Source organism: Salvelinus sp. IW2-2015, linkage group LG20 (assembly GCF_002910315.2).
Source record: "Salvelinus sp. IW2-2015 linkage group LG20, ASM291031v2, whole genome shotgun sequence".
Classification (NCBI taxonomy): Eukaryota; Metazoa; Chordata; class Actinopteri; order Salmoniformes; family Salmonidae; genus Salvelinus; species Salvelinus sp. IW2-2015.
In genome coordinates, this window is record NC_036860.1 from 54,264,889 (window position 1) to 54,288,253 (window position 23,365).

General features: G+C 44.8%; 1 protein-coding gene across 1 annotated transcript in view; it reads left to right on the forward strand.

The window, feature by feature from the left end:
* Window positions 1-1,069: 1,069 nt before the first annotated feature.
* LOC111980469 (protocadherin alpha-C2-like) overlaps window positions 1,070-23,365 on the forward strand; it is a 31,324-nt gene continuing 9,028 nt past the window's right edge. The window contains exons 1-3 of the mRNA XM_024011206.2: window positions 1,070-4,020; window positions 6,664-6,722; window positions 18,752-18,837. Of these exons, the coding sequence (XP_023866974.1) occupies window positions 1,489-4,020; window positions 6,664-6,722; window positions 18,752-18,837 (2,677 nt within the window). The 5' untranslated portion in view covers window positions 1,070-1,488. The remainder of the gene's footprint in view (window positions 4,021-6,663; window positions 6,723-18,751; window positions 18,838-23,365) is intronic.

Here is a 23,365-nt window from a genome sequence, read left to right on the forward strand (position 1 = left end):
AAATCCATAACATTACAGTGAATTCTGCCAGTGCCATAAACCATGTATGCCCACAGATGTTATAAAGACAGATGTTTTAAAGTATCTTCCCAGTAATAAGCCTAGGCCTACCACATGTTCCCCATTCGCCAACTCTTGTGCACAGGACTCAATTGTCACTCTGAATAGACAGTAGTTTCAGAGTGACAGATTCATGTACTCTAATGTTGTTGATGGATGCACAGAGAGAGTGCCTGGGGCATGCTGGCCAGTATGGTCTGGACTGTCTCGTGTAAATCTGTTCATATTTTGACAATGATGAGGATGATTATAATAATGTTGATGATGATGAAGATGACGATTATTATTGTGATGATGATGTGGAAAGTGATGGTGCTGATAGTTAGGATGATGGTGAAGAAAATAAGTGGGTACCGCGTGCACAGTGGTGATACAGAGAGGGAATGAGACGTAGGGCTTATTGGGGACACCACGGGCATCTTGGATGTGATTATTTCAGCTGACACTCTGAAGTCTAGCACTGACAGCGATCCCTGTGTTAGAGGTTGTGGATGTAGGGGCGATGCCAGTGATCTGCATCGTTATATGCCTTTCCCAAATGTGGCGGTGCAGGGTGCGCTATAGCAGAGGACAGAGCTATAAGAGCTGCTTTAGGGGAAGCCGCCATGCAGTGGTTCAGGTTCAAACTAATCAGGGCAATTACAGTCCCCAAAACGTGCCATGTTTGAGATCGGCTACCTGTTGTAAAATTTGACTGCAGGGTTTTGCGTCGCAGCATGAGGCAGGCTAATTGCACATTTGATATAATGATTTAAAAAAGACTATAGAGAATAATTGGTGGGACAACCCAAATTAACAATTTAATTTTCAACCATACAGCTGTGCTGGTTTTCCATATCCATTTAAACGAGTGATGTATTGCAGTGTTGACTCAATTTATCATGTGCACAGACACGGTAAATGGCCATAAATGAAACCAATCTAAGGCGGTGGATTTGTATTCAGTTCTGTTATTTTTCTTAATTAAGGTGCTGATATGTGAAATGCAGCCAACCGTCTTTGAGCACACGGACCCTCCCCCGCTGCTCTGCACTGACACCATCACATTGAGCACTGGAGGTAGAGAGAGAGACACAGGGAGAAATTGATGGGGAGGCGGGGGAGGTTGCACCAGTGGGGAAGGAGAAGGGGAGAAAGAGAGAGAGAGAGACCCTGAGCGCGCGAGAGCGAGATACGCAGCACCAGTGGCAGGGAAACACACCCGTCAGCCGCGCGCTGAGGAGAGAAAAAAGACATCACGGACAAAGGCAACATGGATGCGTTGGAGAAGTATCCGTTCAAACAGATAACGGAATGGATGTGCCGTTCCTCTTGCATTTAACGGGGAACCAATTAACTTATTTTAATGCGGTGGTGGGAGGTGAGGTACTGCAAGCTAAAAAGGCGGAAAGCTGTATTTAATCCGTCTGCGGATCCCATGAGCTTGCAATGGCTGTTACGGGGATATGTAACTGTATAGGAAACAATGTGGCTCTTTCTTTTGTTGTATTTTTCTTATTTTGTGACCTTTCACTTGGACAACTACGGTACTCTATTCCTGAGGAATTAGAACATGGAGCGGCGGTGGGGGATCTTGTGCAGGATTTGGGGTTGGATATCCGAAAGCTCTCCAATCGAAAGATAAAGGTAACCACCAGTGGAAAACGGTATGTGGATGTCAATCCCAAAAATGGAAAATTAATTGTCAATGAAAGAATCGACAGAGAGACGTTGTGTGATTTAAGCAGCACCTGTTTTATACATTTAGAGGTGCTTGTTGAAAACCCATCCGAGGTGCACAGTGTTGAGGTGGAGATTGTGGATGCTAATGACAATGCGCCGAAGTTCCCTAGAGATGAGTATCAATTGGAAATGACAGAATCGGCTTTACCAGGGTCTCGTTTCCCCATTGAGAATGCCCTGGATCCGGACGTGGGATCCAACTCCGTTCGTCTGTATCGACTCAGCCCAAACGAACACTTCGCGCTGGATTCCAACAAACCCTCCATCAACAGCAAGCACATTGAGCTCGTGCTCAAAAAGCCCCTTGACCGCGAGCTGGCGCCTTACCACCAATTAATTCTGACTGCTGCAGATGGCGGAACACAAGCAAAAACCGGTTCAGCTAAAATTAATGTGCGAGTCCTGGACACCAATGACAATGTCCCTGTATTTGACAGCTCAGTGTACAAAGTAAAATTGTTAGAAAACTCACCAAAAGACACACTGGTCATCAAATTGAATGCCACAGACCTTGACGAGGGTACCAATGGTGAGGTGTATTATTCTTTCAGCAGCTACACTCCTGAGAGAGTCAGACAGATGTTCAGCATGGACAGCAACACGGGAGAGATCAGAGTGAGGAGCAATGTGGACTATGAAGAAACCAACTCTTATGAGATGTATATCCAGGCCATGGATAAAGGCCCTGGTGCTGTGGCAGCCCACTGTAAGGTGGTGGTGGAGGTGGTGGATGTGAATGACAATGTCCCAGAGATAGTCCTGTCTTCTCTCTCCAGCCCAGTGAGGGAGGATGCCCGGGCTGACACCGTGGTGGCCCTGATCAGTGTCACAGACCGGGACTCTGGTGCTAACAAACAGGTGAGCCTGGAAATACCCCTGGGCCTCCCCTTCAAGATCAAGTCCTTTAGAAACTACTACACCCTGGTCACCTCCGCCTTCCTGGACCGTGAAACCACCGCTGCCTACAATGTCACSCTCAGCGCCACTGACGGCGGCACCCCACCCCTCTCCTCCCAAAAGACCATACAGGTGGATGTGGCTGATGTGAATGACAACCCGCCACGCTTCGAGCAGACCTCCTACACGGTCTATGTGACGGAGAACAACGCCCCCGGGGCCTCGCTGTGCACTGTGAAGGCCCAGGACTCAGATGTCAACGAGAATGGACGCATCACCTACACTGTCCTCAATGACAACAACCACGGGATCCCTGTCACCTCTTACGTCTCTGTGAAGGCCGAAACGGGAGAGGCCTACGCCCTGCGCGCCTTTGACTATGAGTCACTCAGGGAGTTCCACTTCCAGGTCAAAGCTCAGGATGGAGGCATTCCGCCCCTCAGCCGGGTGGCCACTGTCTACATCTACATCATGGACCAGAACGACCACGTGCCTGAGATCGTCAATCCCCCAGGCAACAGTACGCGCTCCACAGAGACAGTCCTGAAGAACGCTGAGGCTGGCGCCCTGGTGACCAAGGTGGTGGCGTACGACGCAGACGCAGGTCCCAATGCCTGGCTGATCTATGTGTTGGATCAGTGCACAGACTTGGAACTATTCAAGGTGCACGAACACACGGGGGAGATCCGCACCACACGCAGGGTCTTGGAGGACAACTCCACCTCCTTCAGCCTGACTGTACTGGTGAGAGACCACGGCCAGCCGCCTCTCTCCTCCACCGCCACTGTCAATGTGGCTGTCATGGAGGTGCCACCCAAGGTGACCCCTGACCCTAAGAGGGTCATCCGGCCCCACAGCACCCTGCTCTTTTCTAATTTGACCCTCTATCTGATCGTGGCTCTGAGCGCCACCACCTTTGTGTTCCTGGTAACTGTGGTGGTGCTGGCCATCGTGCGCTGCCATGCCTACTGCACCCAGCCTGGCTCCTGCTCCCCCTGCTGCGTATCCCAAAAGACCCCCCCTGACAGCGGGAGCAGCAGCATAGTAGGTGGTGCTGGGGGTGGGGGTGGTGGTGGGGGACAACCCAATAACAATGTGGCGCTGCGGAGAGACCTCAAGGTGGATCCTCACTACATTGAGGTGCGTGGGAATGGCTCTATGACCAAGACCTACTGCTACAAGACCTGTCTGACGGCCACCTCAGGCAGCGACACCTTCATGTTCTACAACACAGGCCGGCCCATTAGCGGCACCTGGGGTTCTGAGCGCTTCTTCACAGGAGGTAGTGGGTTTGTACGGAGACTAAGCATGCCCGACGCTTCACTGCAAGTCTGCCCAGAGGTGCGTCATATTTTTCCTCTTCTTTTAAGCCAAATGACTAACAGGTCATGCATGGCATAACAGAAGTATAGCCTCACAATCTGCCACCTCTCCAGATTACATACTAGGCCAGGGGTGTCAAGCATACAGCCTGCGGGTGGTTTGAGTACAGAAATTATTTAAAAACGATATGCATTTCTCAATATACTTTAAAATGACTAAAACCAAATTGAAAGTGTGTAGAAATTATAATGGACCTACATTTATAAAGTTTCTTGACTGTGTCCAGCTCGCAAATAATCACAGAAATTAAAACTAGACAGTCTAGGAGTATCAACAATTTAAAAAACAAAGGATAGAGGACTGTCTTTTGCCACTTTCGACCGTGAGGAAATATTACACATTTTCAGAGCGGCTCTCTGGACCATGTTGAAGACCGATTGCGGTTCCCAGGGCAGAATGAGTTTGACACCCCTGTACTAGGCTTTATATGTATTAGCTATGTTGGTGTTGGTTGTCTTTAGATGAGTGTTGTAGAACACATTCCATCCTACCACTGTTCTTTGAACTGTCTGTTACATGAAGGGCTGTAGAGGCTCAGTGGTTTTACATGCTAGCTGAAGTCGTTCATTGTCATATTGTTTGCTTTGTTGTCATATTCTTTTTATTTGCCAGTACATCTTGAGACTGCGTCAGATATGACATGTTTCTTTGTGTGTGTGTGTATGGTTGTGTGTCTGTGATTTCTCCAGTTTAAATGTGGCTGCACAGTGTATATATATGTGTGTGTGTGTGTGTGTGTCTTTGTGTCTTTTTTTTCTTTAGTCACAACAACGTCTGTGTTAAATTGGAGTAACTGAAAGATCCTCTCATAACTTTACTCCTGTATTCTTTCCTCTCCAGTCTGCCACATTGACTCCTCACTCAGAGTTCTCTCTAGCAGTCTTTCCTGCTGTCTCTCCTCTCTAGAACCTATTCCACTGCAGCACTATGCTGCCGTAGGAAAGTGTTGGCATTCATGGTCGAGCATGGCTTAGGAGTCAAGGCTGAGTACTACAGGAAATGAAAAATAAATAGCCCTGCATATGTTTACCACAACAGGGCTGGAATGTTACGTATTGCAGCAGCACTCATGATAAACATGTTCTCTATCGAGGAATCACAAGTTTGGTTTTCGTTTAACCTCAGTAAAACTCCCAATAGGGGTACTTCATTACAGACTAGAGCTCAAGGAMTTAACGTTCCTGGAGAGTGTGCAAATGGCTGTATTCAGCAGCTATGTCTTCTGAAATCCATGGGCTCTCTGCTTCCATTAGCCATGTTTTAAGGTTGATTTGTTGTATTTTTGTCTCTGTTTAACTGGCGCGAACATATGTTTACTCTAACGAGCAGAGATCTGGGCTGTGTCCTCTAATGGGTTGGCTGTCGTACGATCTGATGCTCTGCTGTTTCAGCGCTCTACTCTCGGGATTGGATAGATTGATGGTCAAAACATTGTCAGAATGTAGTTCGGAGGTGACATGGGGTTGATTGGAATGTTTTGGGGTTTAGGTTGTGGTCGTGGATGGGTCAAGATGGAGCAATGAGCAGAGGCAGCATCTGGCCAAGATAAGAATGGTGGTGGAAATGAAATTAACTTCCAGCCCCACAAATTAGATTCACTCAGAGAGGTTGTGTCTCAGAGCAGGAGATACTCCCTTCAGAATGAAACTAATTAAAGAACATTATGTACCCTCTTTATCTGGGGCACCTACTGAAGCCTAAACATGTATGAGTCTTAAACTACTACCGTACTCACCCCTACCCACAGATCTGATGTCTAGGGCTCTAATGATGTCAGTGGTTATGATTTGTGTTTTCAAGATGTACATATTAAAATCTCTGAAGCTCCATTATGAACCTTCATGCAATGTGTAAACCTTGTGGAAACAAACTACATTAATTGAAAAAACACACATCCACATGGAGCAGCCTTCTTGTGGAGAACATCAATGAACTTGAGTAATGTGTGACTGCCCTAGGAGAGCCTCCCTTTACCTCTTAACCCCAGCCCAACATGAGCAGGGATGGAGGATGTGGTTGGCCTGGTGATAGAGGGGCTCGTCCTGATTGGATTAGCTCAAAGCCCAGCTGCAGTGTGACTGATGAGGCAGTATTTTAAAGGGCTGCCTGGAGCTCTGACCTCACGGCACTCAAGCAAACTTCATCAGGACCATTGTATATTACAGTCATTGCAGGCACGCACACACACACACACACACACACACACACACACACACACACACACACACACACACACACACACACACACACACACACACACACACACACACACACACACACACACACACACACACACACACACACACACACACACACACACACACACACACACACACACAATGCGACAAACTGACTCATACACAAACTCCTCAATCCTCTCACAGAAGAACTCTCACACACACAGGGAGATAGGTCATCTAAGAATGTATCAGTGTGTCTCCCAAAGTCATTGCTTTGGTAAAGGGCATGTGTGTGTGTGTATCTGATGGCAGTGGCACACTGTCTTCCAGAACTGCAGTGTTCCAATCAGGATGCAGAGCTGGGATGTGCACCATGATTAATTAATGAGACCATATCTGCCCCCCCCCCTCTCTCTCTCAGCCGAAGGCCCCAAATGCTGACTGGCAATACTCCACTTCTCTGAGAACAGGGATGCAGAGGTAAGCACTTTACTCTTTTGCCCTCTTGTAAATTCTACCCTCCTTAAAAAGATTCCCAAGCCCCTTACCACTTTTAGCTCTTAGAATTACAGTATATTGCTTTAAGAGAGCATCTCAGTGAAATACTATCAATTGCTTGGAGGAATCTTGTTGCAGTGTGTAGCCAAGGAAATGTTGCACCCATTTTACAGTCCAGAGTCGCCATGCTTGTCTGCACAACAAAGACTGGGAGGCAGCCACTCTGACTACTGCACTCTGCAGAAGCACCTGCCTGCAGACAGCATAACATGACCACAGACAGGTCTCAGATCAGATTAGCAACAGCCTCCATAACCACTAGTGGCTCCTCAACATGTGTCTGACCCCACTCAGCCCCCTGTTGCCCTGTTTGGGCCAGCTGTGCCCTGGCTGTCCTGTCAGCCGCCCCAGAGGGGTACACACACAGACAGTGGGGCAGAGCCATGCTGTTCCTGCCAGGCCCCAGTAGCTCTGCTCCTCTGCTCTGCCATAGTGTATATAGGTCATCTACATTCCGAGCGCCACTCTTCCCAGATACAGGGTCTTTCAGAAGGAACCGTGAAGGATAAATGAGCTGATGAACTGACTGAGAGCTTTTTCAGCCTCAGATCATCACACACACATGCACACACACATATACACAAGCACACCCGCGCACACACACACACACACACACACACACACACACACACACACACACACACACACACACACACACACACACACACACACACACACACACACACACACACACACACACCATAAAGGGTGCAGACTGTTTCATATTTTTACATGAATGTGTTAATCAGTAGCCCCTGGCGGTTGGGGGGGGGGGGGGGGGGTGGTTATGCTCTCTGGGTAAATAAACAAAACAGTAGGCTAATCTTTTTGAGTGTGAAGTGTGTACTGTATTGTATATACTGTAATTACACACATCGTTCAAACCATGATAAAGCAGAAGAGAACATGCAATTCTAGTGCAGCACATGCGGCCTACAAAGTTACAAGTATAGGCTAGCGAATTTGATAAACATTTTGAAAAATACTGTAATAGGGCCTATTTTTATAATTAGTAGGCTGGTACTGTATATATATATATATACAGTAGCAGTCAAAAGTTAGGACACACCTACTCATTCAAGGGTTTTTCATTATTTTTTTAAAGTCCTCAAAACTATGAAATAACACATATGGAATCATGTAGTAACGAAAAAAGTGTTAAACAAATCAAAATATTTGTTATATTTTAGATTCTTCAAAGTAACCACGCTTTGCCTTGATGACACCTTTGCATTCTTGGCATTCTTCACCTGTAATGCTTTTCCAACAGTCTTGAAGGAGTTCCCACATACGCTGAGCACTTGTTGGTTTGGATGACTTGGACCGAAAAGCAGCCATCTCAATTGGGTTGAGGTCGGGTGACTGTGGAGGCCAGGTCATCTAATGCAGTACTCCATCACTCTCCTTCTTGGTCAAATAGCCCTTACATAGCTTGGAGGTGTGTTGGTTCATTGTCCTGTTGAAAAACAAATGATAGTCCCACTAAGCGCAAACCAGATGGGATGGCGTATCGCTGCAGAATGCTGTGCTAGCAATGCTGGTTAAGTGTGCCTTAAATTCTAAATGAATCACAGACAGTTTCACCAGCAAAGCACCATCACACCACCTCCTCCATGGTTCACGGTGGGAACCACACAAATCAAATCACATTTTATTGGTCACATACACATGGTGAGCAGATGTTATTGCGAGTGTAGCGAAATGCTTATGCTCCTAGATCCGACAGTGCAGCAGTATCTAACAGGTAATATCTAACAATTCCACAACAAAACCTAATATCTAACAAATTACAAAACAAAACCTAATACACACAATCTAAACTCGGTAAAAAAAGAAACGTCCTCTCACTGTCAACTGTATTTATTTTCAGCAAATTTAACATGTGTAAATATCTGTATGAACATAAGATTCAGCAACTGAGACATAAACTGAACAAGTTCCACAGACATGTGACTAACAGAAATTGAATAATGTGTCCCTGAACAAAGGGGGGGTTAAAAAAAAGTTACAGTCAGTATCTGGTGTGGCCACCAGTTGCATTAAGTACTGCAGTGCATCTCCTCCTCATGGACTGCACCAGATTTGCCAGTTCTTGCTGTGAGATGTTACCCCCGTCTTCCACCAAGGCAAGTTCCCGGACATTTCTGGGGGGAATGGCCCTAGCCCTCAACTTCCGATCCAACAGATCCCAGAAGTGCTCAATGGGATTGAGATCTGGGCTCTTCGCTGGCCATGGCAGAACACTGACATTCCTGTCTTGCAGGAAATCACGCACAGAACGAGCAGCATGGCTGGTGGCATTGTCATGCTGGAGGGTCATGTCAGGATGAACCTGCAGGAAGGGTACCACATGAGGGAGGAGGATGTGTTCCCTGTAACGCACAGCGTTGAGATTGCCTGCAATGACAACAAACTCAGTCCGATGATGCTGTGACACACCGCCCCAGACCATGACGGACCCTCCACCTCCAAATCGTTCCCGCTCCAGAGTACAGGCCTCGGTGTAACACTCATTCCTTCGACGATAAACGCGAATCCGACCATCACCCCTGGTGAGACAAAACCGCGACTCGGCAGTGAAGATAACTTTTTGCCAGTCCTGTCTTGTCCAGCGATGGTGGATTTGTGCCCAAGGGGCCCCAGGGTTGAGGATCAGCGGAGTGGAGAGGTTGTTTCCTACCTTCACCACCTGGGGGGCGGCCCGTCAAGAAGTCCAGGACCCAGTTGCACAGGGCGGGATCGAGACCCAGGGTCTCAAGCTTAATGATGAGTTTGGAGGATACTATGGTGTTGAATGCTGAGCTGTAGTTAATGTACAGCATTCTTACATAGGTATTCATCTTGTCCAGATGGGATAGGGCAGCGTGCAGTGTGATGGCGATTGCATTGTCTGTGGACTTATTGGGGCGGTAAGCAAATTTGAGTGGGTCTAAGATGACAGGTAAGGTAGAGGGGATATGATCCTTTACTAGTCTCTCAAAGCGCTTCATAATGACAGAAGTAAGTGCTACAGGACGATAGTCATTTAGTTAAGTTACCTTAGCTTTCTTGGGAACAGGAACAATGGTGGCCATATTGAAGCATGTGGGTACAGCAGACTGGGATAGCGATTGATTGAATATGTCCGGAAACACACCAGCCAGCTGGTCTGCGCATGCTCTGAGGATGCGGCTAGGAATGCCGTCTGGGCTGGCAGCCTTGCGAGGGTTACACGTTTAAATGTTTTACTCACATCGGCCACGGAGAAAGAGAGCCCACAGTCTTCGGTAGCAGGCCGTGTTGGTGGCACTGTATTGATCATCCGTTCACCTACTCTGCATCTCACAAAGACACGGCGGTTGGAACCAAAAATCTCAAATTTGGACTAATCAGACCAAAGGACAGATTTCCACCGGTCTAATGTCCATTGCTTGTGTTTCTTGGCCTAAGCAAGTATTTTCTTCTTATTGGTGTCCTTTAGTAGTGGTTTCTTTGCAGCAATTCGACCATGAAGGCCTGATTCACGCAGTCTGCTGTAAACAGTTGATGTCGAGATGTGTCTGTTACTTGAACTCTGTGAAGCATTTATTTGTGCTGCAATTTCTGAGGCTGGTAAGTCAAATTAACTTATCCTCTGCAGCAGAGGTAACTCTGGGTCTTCCTCTCCTGAGGCGGTCCTCGTGAGAGCCAGTTTCGTCATAGCGCTTGATGGTTTTTCCGACTGCACTTGAAGAAACTTTGAAAGTTCTTGAAATTTTACGGATTGACTGATCTTCATGTCTTCAAGTAAGGATGGACTGTTGTTTCTCTTTGCTTATTTGAGTTGTTCTTGCCATAATATGGACTTGGTCTTTTACCAAATAGGGCTATCTTCTGTATACCAATGCGTCCTTGTCACAACACAACTAATTGGCTCAAATGCATTAAGAAGGAAAGAAATTCCACAAATTAAATTTTAACTATGCACACCTGTTAATTGAAATGCATTTCAGGTGACTACCTCATGAAGCTGGTTGAGAGAATGCCAACAGTGTGCAAAGCTGTCATCAAGGCAAAGGGTGGCTACTTCGAGGAATCTAAAATATATTTTGATTTGTTTAACACTTTTTTGGTTATTACATGATTCCATGTGTTATCATAGTTTTGATGTCTTCACTACTATTCTACAATGTAGAAAATAGTAAACATAAAGAAAAACCGTTGAAAGAGTAGGTGTGTTCAATCTTTTGACTTGTACTGTATAGTCTACCTTTCATAATATTTTCCCTAATGTTATTAGCCTATACCTCCTCTTTCTCTCTCTATTGTTGCTTCATTCCTCCTTCCCTTTCAACAGATAAATGAAATAAGTTTTGTTGTCCTCATCTTCATCATTGTAATGACATGCTTGAATAATATAGGACTAGAATTAGACGCAGACGGCTTTCACTTCTCTTCACGAAGACTGATGGTTATGGGTCTGAATAGATAACTGCTATAGCTACCGCCATCGCGCGTTCACTCTTCTTTCCATCTACCCGTGGGTTATATTGGCTGCTGCATTTAACATTCAGCAAACAAGAGCTTGCGTCCCTCTTCAAATAGTCTATTGGTATAAGAAATGCTAAAATAATTATGTCCAACAAGCTATTCTAGTCTAACTTTTTCTGCATGGGACTCCAAGAGCTAAGGAGCAGTTTTTAAGGAGAGGCCAGCAGAGCACAGGTGCTTGCATATTGTGCAAGAGATAGAGGCTGCAAGTTAGAAGCTTATTATGCATAACCCATCATTAATTAGCTAAATATAAGGCTACTACTGCATTGAATGTATTACTTGAAAGAGGTAAGCTAGGACATCTATATATAGGGCTATATATCACTCTAGAAAATATTATCTTTTTTGGATTCAATTCGAATGGGGGTGATGGAGAGAGAGAGAGAAAGACTGCGAGAGACTGCTCGCGTGTGCACTGATTTACAGCAATAATATGATAGAGTGATAGGCTGTTTTAAAACTCTGGAGCTGCAATTAAAACAATTATAATATTTACAATTAAAAACAAGGTGACCCCTGAAAGCCAGATGGAGACTGGTAAATTAGATGCTCATTCTGTGTTTATTTTACTGTAGCATAGGCTATGCTGCAGAAAATGTAGGCCTACCTTTCACAAGAAAAAGAGTTCCCATGATGAGATGATGGGTCTTCATGCATTGTGAACTGCACTCCATACTGAGATGGGCTGTATATAATCCATATAATTTAACAGTTCCGTTTCACCCCATGCTGTTCATATAAATAATGTATTATAATTTCTGGTTTCTCGCAGTTATTTATCACGGGAAAGGGGAGTGGTTTTGGGCTGTAAATCTTGTAACGTTCCCGCCATTCAACCCTAGTGTGTGTGTGTGTGTGTGTGTGTGTGGTGTTGTGTGTGTGTGTGTGTGGTGTGTGTGTGTGTGTGTGTGTGTGTGTGTGTGTGTGTGTGTGTTGTGTGTGTGTGTGTGGTGTGTGTGTGTGTGTGGTGTGTTGTGTGTTGAGGGAAGGGAAGGGAAGAGAGGGTGTGAACACAGACAGCAGAAGACATTTTTAGATTAATAACAGCACTGCTATACAAACACATATTCTCCTCCAGGGGCAATGCTTCTCCCCTGCATACAATTTAGCCATTCTACAACAATTACGCAATCATCTGCTAAGAGTGCAGGTCCTCCTTTTTTGTGTAGTATCTCAATGGGAGTCTGATTTTCCGGTTGGATTTAATTGCATTTGAGTAGGATATTTTGAATATATTGGATTGATGATTTATCTGGTATGCAGAGAGATTGTGTATCATATCATGTGACATAGACTCTCATGAACTCTCATGAACTCTCAACACTCTCATCCACCATCTTGGCATTGCTAGTGTAACGGATGTGAAATGGCTAGCTAGTTAGCGGGTACGCGCTAAGTAGCGGTTCAATCAGTTACGTCACTTGCTCTTGAAACCTATTAGTAGTGTTGCCCCTTGCTCGCAAGGGCCGTGGGTTTTGTGGACGATGGGTAATGACGCGTCGTGGGTGGACTGTTGTTGATGTGGTGCAGAGGGTCCCTGGTTCGCGCCCGTGTCGGGCGAGGGGACGTTTAAAGTTATACTGTTACATTGATGCTGTTGACCCGGGATCACTGGTTGCTGCGGAAAAAGAGGAGGTTGAAAGGGGGGTGAGTGTAACGGATGTGAAATGGCTAGCTAGTTAGCGGGTACGCGCTAGTAGCGGTTCAATCAGTTGCTCTGAAAACCTATTAGTAGTGTTGCCCCTTGCTCTGCAAGGGCCGCGGTTTTGTGGAGCGATGAGGTTAACGACGCTTCGTGGGTGACTGTTGTTGATGTGTGCAGAGGGTCCCTGGTTCGCGCCCGTGTCGGGGCGAGGGGACGGTTTAAAGTTATACTGTTACACTGCAGCAGTTTCAAATGGCACACTCCCTATACCTCTTTCTGCACACAGCCAATCCAAACCCTTGCTTCCATATTCTCCACCCACACACATCCTCCAGACACCCCATTCTGACACACCCCCACCCACACCCCTCAGTTCATATCCCTCACCCAACATCACCCAATGGGAAACCCACAATAAATGGCCACATCTCTCTCTGAGTGATGTGTATTGCAGCAGAGGGCAGGATGGCATACAGTTCATAAAGCAGAGGGAGAATATACACTGTGAGCTGCATTGCAGAGGCTACAGCCAGGGCTAGCTGCTCCTCTGCAGGCCTACATGCTTTACATTTATTATGCATGTTTAGGAAAAAGGGTGCGTGTTTGTGTGTGTCTGTGTTTTTATGTTTATGGCCTTTTTCCGTATGTGTGGTTGCCAAGACAAATAATGCAGTCCTGAATGCATCTGTGACTCATACATGCCCTCAGGTTTGTGTGTTCATTAGATGTGGTAGTGATTGTGAATGTTGGAGTAGCATGGTTAGTTGTGACAAACAGTGGATAAGGGTTGACGTACAGTGCATTCAGAAAGTATTCAGACCTCTTGACTTTTTCCACATTTTGTTATGTTACAGCCTTATTCTAAAATGGATTAAAAACATTTTTTTTTCATAAATCTACACACAACACCCCATAATGACAAAGCAAAAACAGGTTTTTATATATCACATTTACATAAGTATTCAGACCCTTTACTCAGTACTTTGCTGAAGCACCTTTGGCAGCGATTACAGCCTTGAGTCTTCTTGGGTATGACGCTACAAGCTTGGCACACCTGTATTTTGGGAGTTTCTCCCATTCTTCTCTGCAGATCCTCTCAAGCTCTGTCAGGTTGGATGGGGAGCGTCGCTGCACAGCTATTTTCAGGTCTCTCCAGAGATGTTCGATCGGGTTCAAGTCCGAGTTCTGGCTGGGCCACTCAAGGACATTTAGAGACTTGTCCCAAAGCCACTCCTGCATTGTCTTGGCTGTGTGCTTAGGGTTGTTGTCCTGTTGGAAGTTGAACCTTCGCCCCAGTCTGAAGTCCTGAGTGCTCTGGAGCATGTTTTCATCAAGGATCTCTCTGTACTTTGCTCCGTTCATCTTTCCCTCAATCCTGATTAGTCTCCCAGTACCTGCCGCTGAAAAACATCCCCACAGCATGATGCTGCCACCACCATGCTTCACTGTAGGGATGGTGCCACATTTCATCCAGACGTTACGCTTGGCATTCAGGCCAAAGAGTTCAGTCTTGGTTTCATCAGACCAGAGAATCTTGTTTCTCATGGTCTGAGAGTCTTTAGGAGCCTTTTGGCAAACTCCAAGCAGGCTGTCATGTGCATTTTATTGAGGAGTGGCTTCCGTCTGGCCACTCTACTATAAAGGCCTGATTGGTAGAGTGCTGTAGAGATGGTTGTCCTTCTGGAAGGTTCACCAATCACCACAGAGGAACTCTGGAGCACTGTCAGAGGGACCATCGATTTCTTGGTCACCTCCCTGACCAAGGCCCTTCTACCCCGATTGTTCAGTTTGGCCGGGAGGCCAGCTCTAGGAAGAGTCTTGGTGGTTCCATATTTCTTCCATTTAAGAAATGGAGGCCACTGTGTTCTTGGTGACCTTCAATGCTGCATAATGTTTTTGGTAGCCTAATGCAGATCTGTGCCTTGACACAATCCTGTCTCTGAGCTCTACAGACAATTCCTTCGCCCTCATGGCTTGGTTTTTGCTCTGACATGCACTGTCAACTGTGGGACATTATATAGACAGGTGTGTGCCTTTCAAAAATCATGTCCAATCAATTGAATTTACAGGTGGACACAGGTGGACTCCAATTAAGTTGTAGAAACATTTCAAGGATGATAAATGGAAACAGGAGYTTTCAAGGATGGTCAATGCAACTGAGCTCAATTTTGAGTCTCGTAGCGAAGGGTCTGAATACATATAAATAAGATATTTCAGTTTATAATTTTTTATTCATTTGCAAAATTTTCAAAAAAACTGTTTTCGCTTTGTCATTATGGGGTATTGGGTGTAGATTGATGAATTTAATCATTTTTAGAATAAGGCTGTAACATAACAAAATGTGGAAAAAGTAAGTGGGTCTGAATACTTTCCGAAGGCACTGTATACAATATGATAAGGAGCTTGGAGTAGATCGTCAGAGCGTTCTGTTTTCCTCTGCTTACCATTCTTCTCACTCTCGCTTTGTTCCTTCTCTCTCTCATCTCTCTCCTTCTCTCTCTCCTTCTCTCTCCTCTTTCATTCTCATGCCTCTATGTAACTACCACCTCCCGTCCCTATTTTTATCTCTCACCTCTTTCTTTCAATCCCATCACACCTGCTCTCTCCATCTGACTCCTTCCCTCCCTTTCTTTCCTGTCCTTCTCTCCTCCTCCTCAAATCAAATCAAATTGCATTTGTCACATGTGCCGAATACAACAGGTGTAGACCTTACAGTGCAATGCTTACTTACAAGCCCTTAACCAACAATGCTTTAATAAGTTTTAAGGGAAAAAAAGTGTTAAGTAAAAAATAGATAATCAAAAAATGTGTAATAAAATTAAAATGAACAAATAATTAAACAGCAGCAGTAAAATAACAATAGTGAGGCTATATACAGGGGGTGCCGGCACAGAGTCAATGTGGGGGGCACCGGTCAGTCGAGGCAATTGAGGTAATACGCCCATGCAGGTAGAGTTAAAGCGACCATGTATAGACAATAAACAGAGAGTAGCAGCATGTTTATGTGATGTTTCCTCTGTCGCTCTGCCTCTCAGTCAACACATCTGATGGGAGGTGAAGTGATACACAACAGACCATGATAACCCAAGGCAAGCCAGATTGTTAAGTTACACAGACCAGAGACACATCAGTGTGCAAAGATATTTGCACGCACCTTAACAGACACACACACACACACACACACACACACACACACACACACACACAACAACACACACCACACACCACACACACACACACACACACACACACACACACAAACACACACACACACACACACACACACACACACACACACACACACACACACACGTTCCCAGATACACATCAAACTGTGATTATACTGGCACACTGGAAACATCCACCAAATTAAATGCTGCCGGGATTACCTAAACTAGACTGATTAAAAGCATGGTGTCAACCTTGAAGGGATAATTAGAGCATTAGAGGAGGAAGTATATCTGAGAGTGGGTCTGTGGGTGTCTGATTGTATAGTTCTTTTGATATTGAAAGTGTATCGTCTGTTTCCATTTCCTTTTTGGTGAGTATTTTTTATGAATGTAGTATTGGCTGGACTATGGGAGTCACTTCCTTGACATGTATTTCAACTTTTAACCCTTAAGCTTACCGACTGGGGTTTTGACCCCAGAGGGGCGTTTTTATCATATCCCAAAAGTAGTTTATTCAATTCTTCAAAATGTTCATGATTTTGTCTAACCTAACGTAGTAAGCGTAAAAAGACGCCTGAGTAGAGGTTCCACTTTCATTTTTCACAGTAATTGGAAGTTAGGTTGAAAATACTGTATCCCTGAAAAACGGATGGTAGCGTTTCTGGGCACTCTGCATAGCCTAGACTTTGTCAATCAAGTTGTTCTTAACAAATCTAAATCATTGTTTAGTTTTTCTGTATCTATATGGACTTTCAAAATCTAATTTCTAGTCCTTTGGGGTCATTTTGACCCTAGCCAAAAACACACAATTCCCCCTATACCAGCACTTCCTATACTCGGTGCTCGTTTTGGTTTTTGCTATAACATTACACAGCTGATCAGCTGTGTAGTGCAGAAACCCAAAAGTGCACCCCTAGGGGTCCTGAGGACCGAGTTTGGGAAACCCTGCCCTATAGTAATTTGATAAATTGGACCTTTATTTTAATCTAGGTTTCTCTGGAGACGTACTATTAAGTAGTACACATCATCAGAGGGTGGAAGGGGACCTGTATCATTCATTTTGACCAGATAGACAGATCACCTGCAGAGATACACTGCAGCTAGCTCCCCATGTACTTGCCTAAGATTGTACTTTTCAATACCACATCATATGACTGTGTACAAAACCAAAGTTATTCTCCAAAAATGCTTTATTCTACTGAAAATGTGATATAAATACCAGAATTCTTATAATATCCTCCAATATGCTATGTGTGCAACTTGTTATGATTTGGTTGCTATATCATTTGCTTTGAAGTGACTTAGAACATGTGGGCATGCTTTTTGAAGCATGCTGCCAAAGCCCCTAYCACTCCCATTGTTTCACTAACAGCGATGCTAATGCTGGTAAATGAGCTTTTTATTACTAATGTGGATTGTACTTTGTAAAACTACACATTTATATGAAAGAAAAATTCATATTTTCGTTTTCCAGAAAATGCAAATGAATGATAATTTTGCTAAAATAAGTCTGTTTTAGTCTTTATTTATTTAGTACATGTCTAATGGTGTTTTGATAAGACATAAGTTGATATTTTGTTATTATTGTTGTTTTTTCCAATAGTTTCTTCTTCGGTATATGTAAAATATGTTGGTAGCTTGAGGGTTGCAAAAACAATTCATAGCCTTTAGGTGATCCATACTCAGAGAATGATGGTCAAAATATAAATTGTGACCTGAACTCAAGTTATGACATCACCCGTAATTATATTTGAATACAAACTTAATTGGCAGCTATTTGTGATGTCATGAATCAGGAATATTCAGTCCTGAATTATGACATCGTACGGGAAATCTATGACAAAGAACTGAGTTGGTAGTTTATGGTGATGTCATCAATCAGAATGTACAGACCTGAGTTATGACATCAGGCGGCAAAACTGACCAAGGACTGAGTTGGTAGCCTATTGTGATGTGTCACGATCGTGTGGAGAGACAGACCAAGGCGCAGCGTGATATTGATACATCTTCTCTTTATTAATGAAGATGAATGAACACGACACGAAACACTTTAACAAACTAACAAAAAAACAACAAACGACCGTGAAGCTATAAACGTAGTGCACACACACAGGCTACAAACATTCAACATAGACAATTACCCACAAACACCTAAAGCCTATGGCTACCTTAAATATGGCACCCAATCAGAGACAACAATAACCAGCTGTCTCTGATTGAGAACCAAATCAGGCAACCATAGACTTTCCTAAACAACTACACTCAACCATAGACAATTCTAAACACCTACACTGAACACAACCCCATCTACTCTATGAAACCCCCTCAACCATACAAACCACACTAGACAATACAAAAACACATACTAACCCATGTCACACCCTGACCTAACTAAAATACTAATGAAAACAAAGATAACTAAGGCCAGGGTGTGACATGATGCCATCAATCAGAACGTTTGAGTTTTTCTAAACAACCTGGTGGGCCAGCACACACATCTGGCTGGTTTTGATAGGCTATGACCAAAACTGTACTTTACTTTCAGCTCATTAATGTGTTGATACGACAGGGGATAATATTGATGTATCTAATGAGCATATGTGAATGTGTGTTTTGTGTTCCAGCTCGGTCCATATGGAGGAGTCGTCAGTGATGCAGGGAGCCCAGGGGATGCTGGTCCAGAACTGGCCCACAGTGTCCAGTGCTGCAGGTGAAATGGCTGGCTGGGTGGGGGTCAAAAGCACACAGTGTTTATCTGCTGCCCGCTCCTGTAATGGAGGCACTCTGCACACATAGTGATGTGAAATGACAGAAGATAAATAGAAATAAGGAAGTCAGATGGGAAACATGCAGGTGACCTTTTAGAATCCCTGCCAGATGAATGTTAAGCATTAGCACTGAGACTCCAGAGGGAGCATGCTGGAAAGACTAGACGAAGGCCAATGACAGACAGCAACACAATCTGCCAAAATAAAAGAGCCAATGAGAAGCTGTTACAAGACAAGCAAATGTGGGCTTATATCTGTCTGTTGGTCTGGTAGGGGAAATTGGGACAGACTTTGATAGGTGAAGTGAAGTGTGACACTGCACCATGCCTGACTTAATAGTTGTGATGGGGTGCTGTTGGGAGTGGTACATTTGAAACCATTGCCACTGACAAAAGAAGAGAGAAAGCAAGGCATTAATTTGTCCATATACACAGTATCTTAGATAAAATGGAGCGAAAACAATCGCCTTTGAAGACTATTTTAGGAATCTGTCTGGTAGTGAAGAGAGGGATAACTAGACAGCGAGTGAGAGAGACAGAGGGCTGACTTGATCACAGTTGACTGGTTCGCTCCTGTGGTTGTATTCTGAGGGGTTGTCAGAATGCCTAGGCGCTGGTTTGGTGTTCCTGTCAGCTGCCTGCCTCCTCTCTAATGCCTGCCAGCCCAGGCTGAGGACTCATCCATTTACTGTCCAGTGACAGGAGTTAGAGAACAGGTGTAGGACCCTAAGGTGGTTGAGGTATCATCACAGTGATGGACTGAAGTGTGTCTGTTTATATGTGTGTGTCTGCACAAGCTGAAATTGAGTTTGGAGATTGAGGGAGAGAGAGAGTAGGGTTAACGAGAGGGACAGAGAGAGTAGGGGTAACGATTGAGAGCGGGAGAGAGTGTATCAAGCTATTGATTTTTTCTTTCTTACTGACTGACGTTTTTTTAAGCTTATGGAAAATTTACACTCTGTGGTCTTGCAGAGAATCCAATACTCTGTGGAGGCAGAGGACATGCAGAGTGTACTGCAGGCTTATCAGAAATGTCATGCAGGGTTAATAGGGGCTTAGTGCTACATCCTGGTATGCTGCAAGGTGAGACAGTTTTCATAATAGGGGAAGTAAGCAAAGCAATGGCTTATACAGTATACAGTATATATGATGTCATATAGCAGGATTGGCTTTGTTTCCAAATGTTGTATCAAGTAGGGTTGGAAGTGTAAAGGAAAGAATTCACATACTGCATAGTAGAGCTATTGCACCTCAAAGAGAGAGTATACTTCCTCAATGTGATTCATTTGAGTTACCTGCAGAGAAAGGGGAAGGAGGCACGGTTGGATTAAGATCAGACACAGAGTTAGACAGAGAGGGTGTTGAATAAGGCATGGCAAGACAGCCATCTTTTTTAGAGTACTATTGGAATTCTGAGTAATTTGGGAGAGAACAAAAGAGAGACACAAATGACAAGGATGGTAAAGGAAAGAGAGGTATGGGGGTTTGGAGAAAGAGAAAGGTTTAGGATTGTCAGGGCCCTGCAGTACTTGCTAGGGAAAGCTATGTGACTTGTTTCTAGGCAACGCTGTCTAACTGAGAGATTGCTGCACCAGCCTACATCAACAGGGAGTGGGTGAAGGCAGTTTCCACGGCAACCATTCAAAACCTGAATGGAAGATTTAGAGGATGACAGAGAAACAGAGAGGAAGGGAGGAGAGAGAGACAGAGAGAAGAGAAGAGATGGATAGGTGTTAAGAGGAAAGAGTGAACAGTCAGACATGGAGAAGAATGAAAATGGAGGTGGAAAAGTAAGACAGACAAACAGTGAGCTTTTAGGAGAAAAATGGATTCATAAAGAATGCGGATACAGCATGTACACACACACACACACACACACACACACACACACACACACACACACACACACACACAGAATAAATAGTGTAGAATAATACAAATAAAACACACACACACAAATAACATAAACACACACTCATATTCTGAAACCTTAAGCTAACGCATGCTCTTTAAATTGGGTTGTGTAGAACAAAAAAGAAGATTGGGTTGAGGAGTAACCCAGATTGGACCAGGAATAATGGACTTGAATGTAGAACACTGGGTGCTGAAATGAGGCTAGAACCACCCCAGACAGCTGGGTACCATGGTAACCTCCTTACAGAAAGCTATAGTAACCTGCAAATCAGCAGCCACAGCATGTTCATTTTAATATGATGTTAACGGAGGGGGGAAATAGGAAATGGTCAGGGTAGAGCAGAGCTCCAAATAAGCCTCCATATTACTGGAGATACAAAGACACTGTGTGTGCAGAGCGTGTCACGCCTGCTCCCGCATAGCCCCCGCCGAGAATTAGACTCACAAAAGACTCTGCCACATCTTCCACAGAGTAACATTCGGCAAATTGATACAACTCTTTCATGTAGACACGCAAAAGAGATGAAGAGAGGGGGAGATAAAAACAGAAAAAGAAGAGGAAGTACAGGTGTAGAACTGTTTGTTGGTTTCTTTCAATAGGTGCACATTTGCTAAATACATTAGATTATTCCATCTACACACACCACTTTCAAACATGTGGCCCTCTCCAAACCAATGGCAAGCTCAACTGACCTGCTTTGACAAATAATCAATGCACTCAAAATGTTGTTGATCAGTATAAGCTACCTCCATTAACACAATCACAGTGGGCTTGAGGAAAGTGATGTACTTTAGGTGTGGTAATGGTGTTGTACTGTAATAACTTCCCCACACTAACCAGGGACAGAGGTTTAATTTAGTTTCTACTGTAAAATAATCAAGCCCTAGGAAACCAAAAGTACTGAAGAGGGTGTCGTACTAGCTCCATCTAGGAAACCAAAAGTACTGAAGAGGGTATCGTACTAGCTCCATCTAGGGAACCTAAAGTACTGAAGAGGGAGTCATACTAGCTCCATCAAGCCCTAGGAAACCTAAAGTACTGAAGAGGGAGTCATACTAGCTCCATCAAGCCCTAGGAAACCAAAAGTACTGAAGAGGGAGTCATACTAGCTCCATCAAGCCCTAGCGACACAGGTCTCTCAGTCCCACAACAGCTTCTCTGGGCTCGGCAGACACAGTGCTCTCAGTCCCACAACAGCTTTCTCTGGGCTCGACAGACACGTGCTCTCAGTCCCACAACAGCTTCTCTGGGCTCGGCAGACACAGTGCTCTCAGTCCCACAACAGCTTCTCTGGGCTCGGCAGACACAGTGCTCTCAGTCCACAAAGCTTTCTCTGGGCTCGAAGACACAGTGCTCTCAGTCCCACAACAGCTTCTCTGGGCTCGACAGACACAGTGCTCTCAGTCCCACAACAGCTTCTCTGGGCTGCGCAGACACAGTGCTCTCAGTCCACAACACAGCTTCTCCTGGGCTCGGACAGACACAGTGCTCTCAGTCCCACAACAGCTTCTCTGGGCTCGACAGACACAGTGCTCTCAGTCCCACAACAGCTTCTCTGGGCTCGACAGACACAGTGCTCTCAGTCCCACAACAGCTTCTCTGGGCTCGCAGACACAGTGCTCTCAGTCCCACAACAGCTTCTCTGGGCTCGCAGCACACAGTGCTCTCAGTCCCAAACAGCTTCTCTGGCGTCGACAGACACAGTGCCTCTCAGTCGCCACAAACAGCATTATCTGGGCTCTGACCTACTTTCTGCCTGTGTTTTATTTAGATCAAACTAAGGCACCGCAAAGAGATTATTTTTTGTTTTTCATTTGTAGGTTAATTATGGAATGGCTGGAGGTGCCTAATTGAATTCATGCATGGTCCCACAGGGACGTTGTACTCAAATATAGCCTACTATTCTGACAAGATCCTTAAAGTGAAACTGTGTGTGTGTGTGTGTGTGTGTGTGTGTGTGTGTGTGTGTTGTGTGTGTGTGTGTGTGTGTGTGTGTGTGTGTGTGTGTGTGTGTGTGTGTGTGTGTGTGTGTGTGTGTGTGTGTGTGTGTGTGTGTGTGTGTGTGTGTGTGTGTGTGTGTGTGTGCATGCCTGCAATGACTGTAATATACAATGCAAGAGCTCCTCAGAATAAAGTAAATGAAATGAAACAAACACATAGATCCGCTTTGACTCCCTCTTCAGTACTTTAGGTTCCCTAGATGGAGCAAGTACGACACCCTCTTAGTACTTTAGGTTCCCTAGATGGAGCTAGTACGACACCCTCTTCAGTACTTTTGGTTCCTATGATGGAAGATAGCGACTCCCTCTTCAGTATTTAGGTTTCCCTAGGGCTTTGATGGAGCTAGTATGACTCCCTCTTCAGTATTTAGGTTCCCTAGATGGAGCTAGAACGACTCCCTCTTCAGTACTTTAGGTTCCCTAGGGCTTGATGGAGCTAGTATGACTCCCTCTTCAGTACTTTTGGTTTCCTAGGGCTTGATGGAGCTAGTACGACTCCCTCTTCAGTACTTTAGGTTCCCTAGGGCTTGATGGAGCTAGTACGACACCCTCTTCA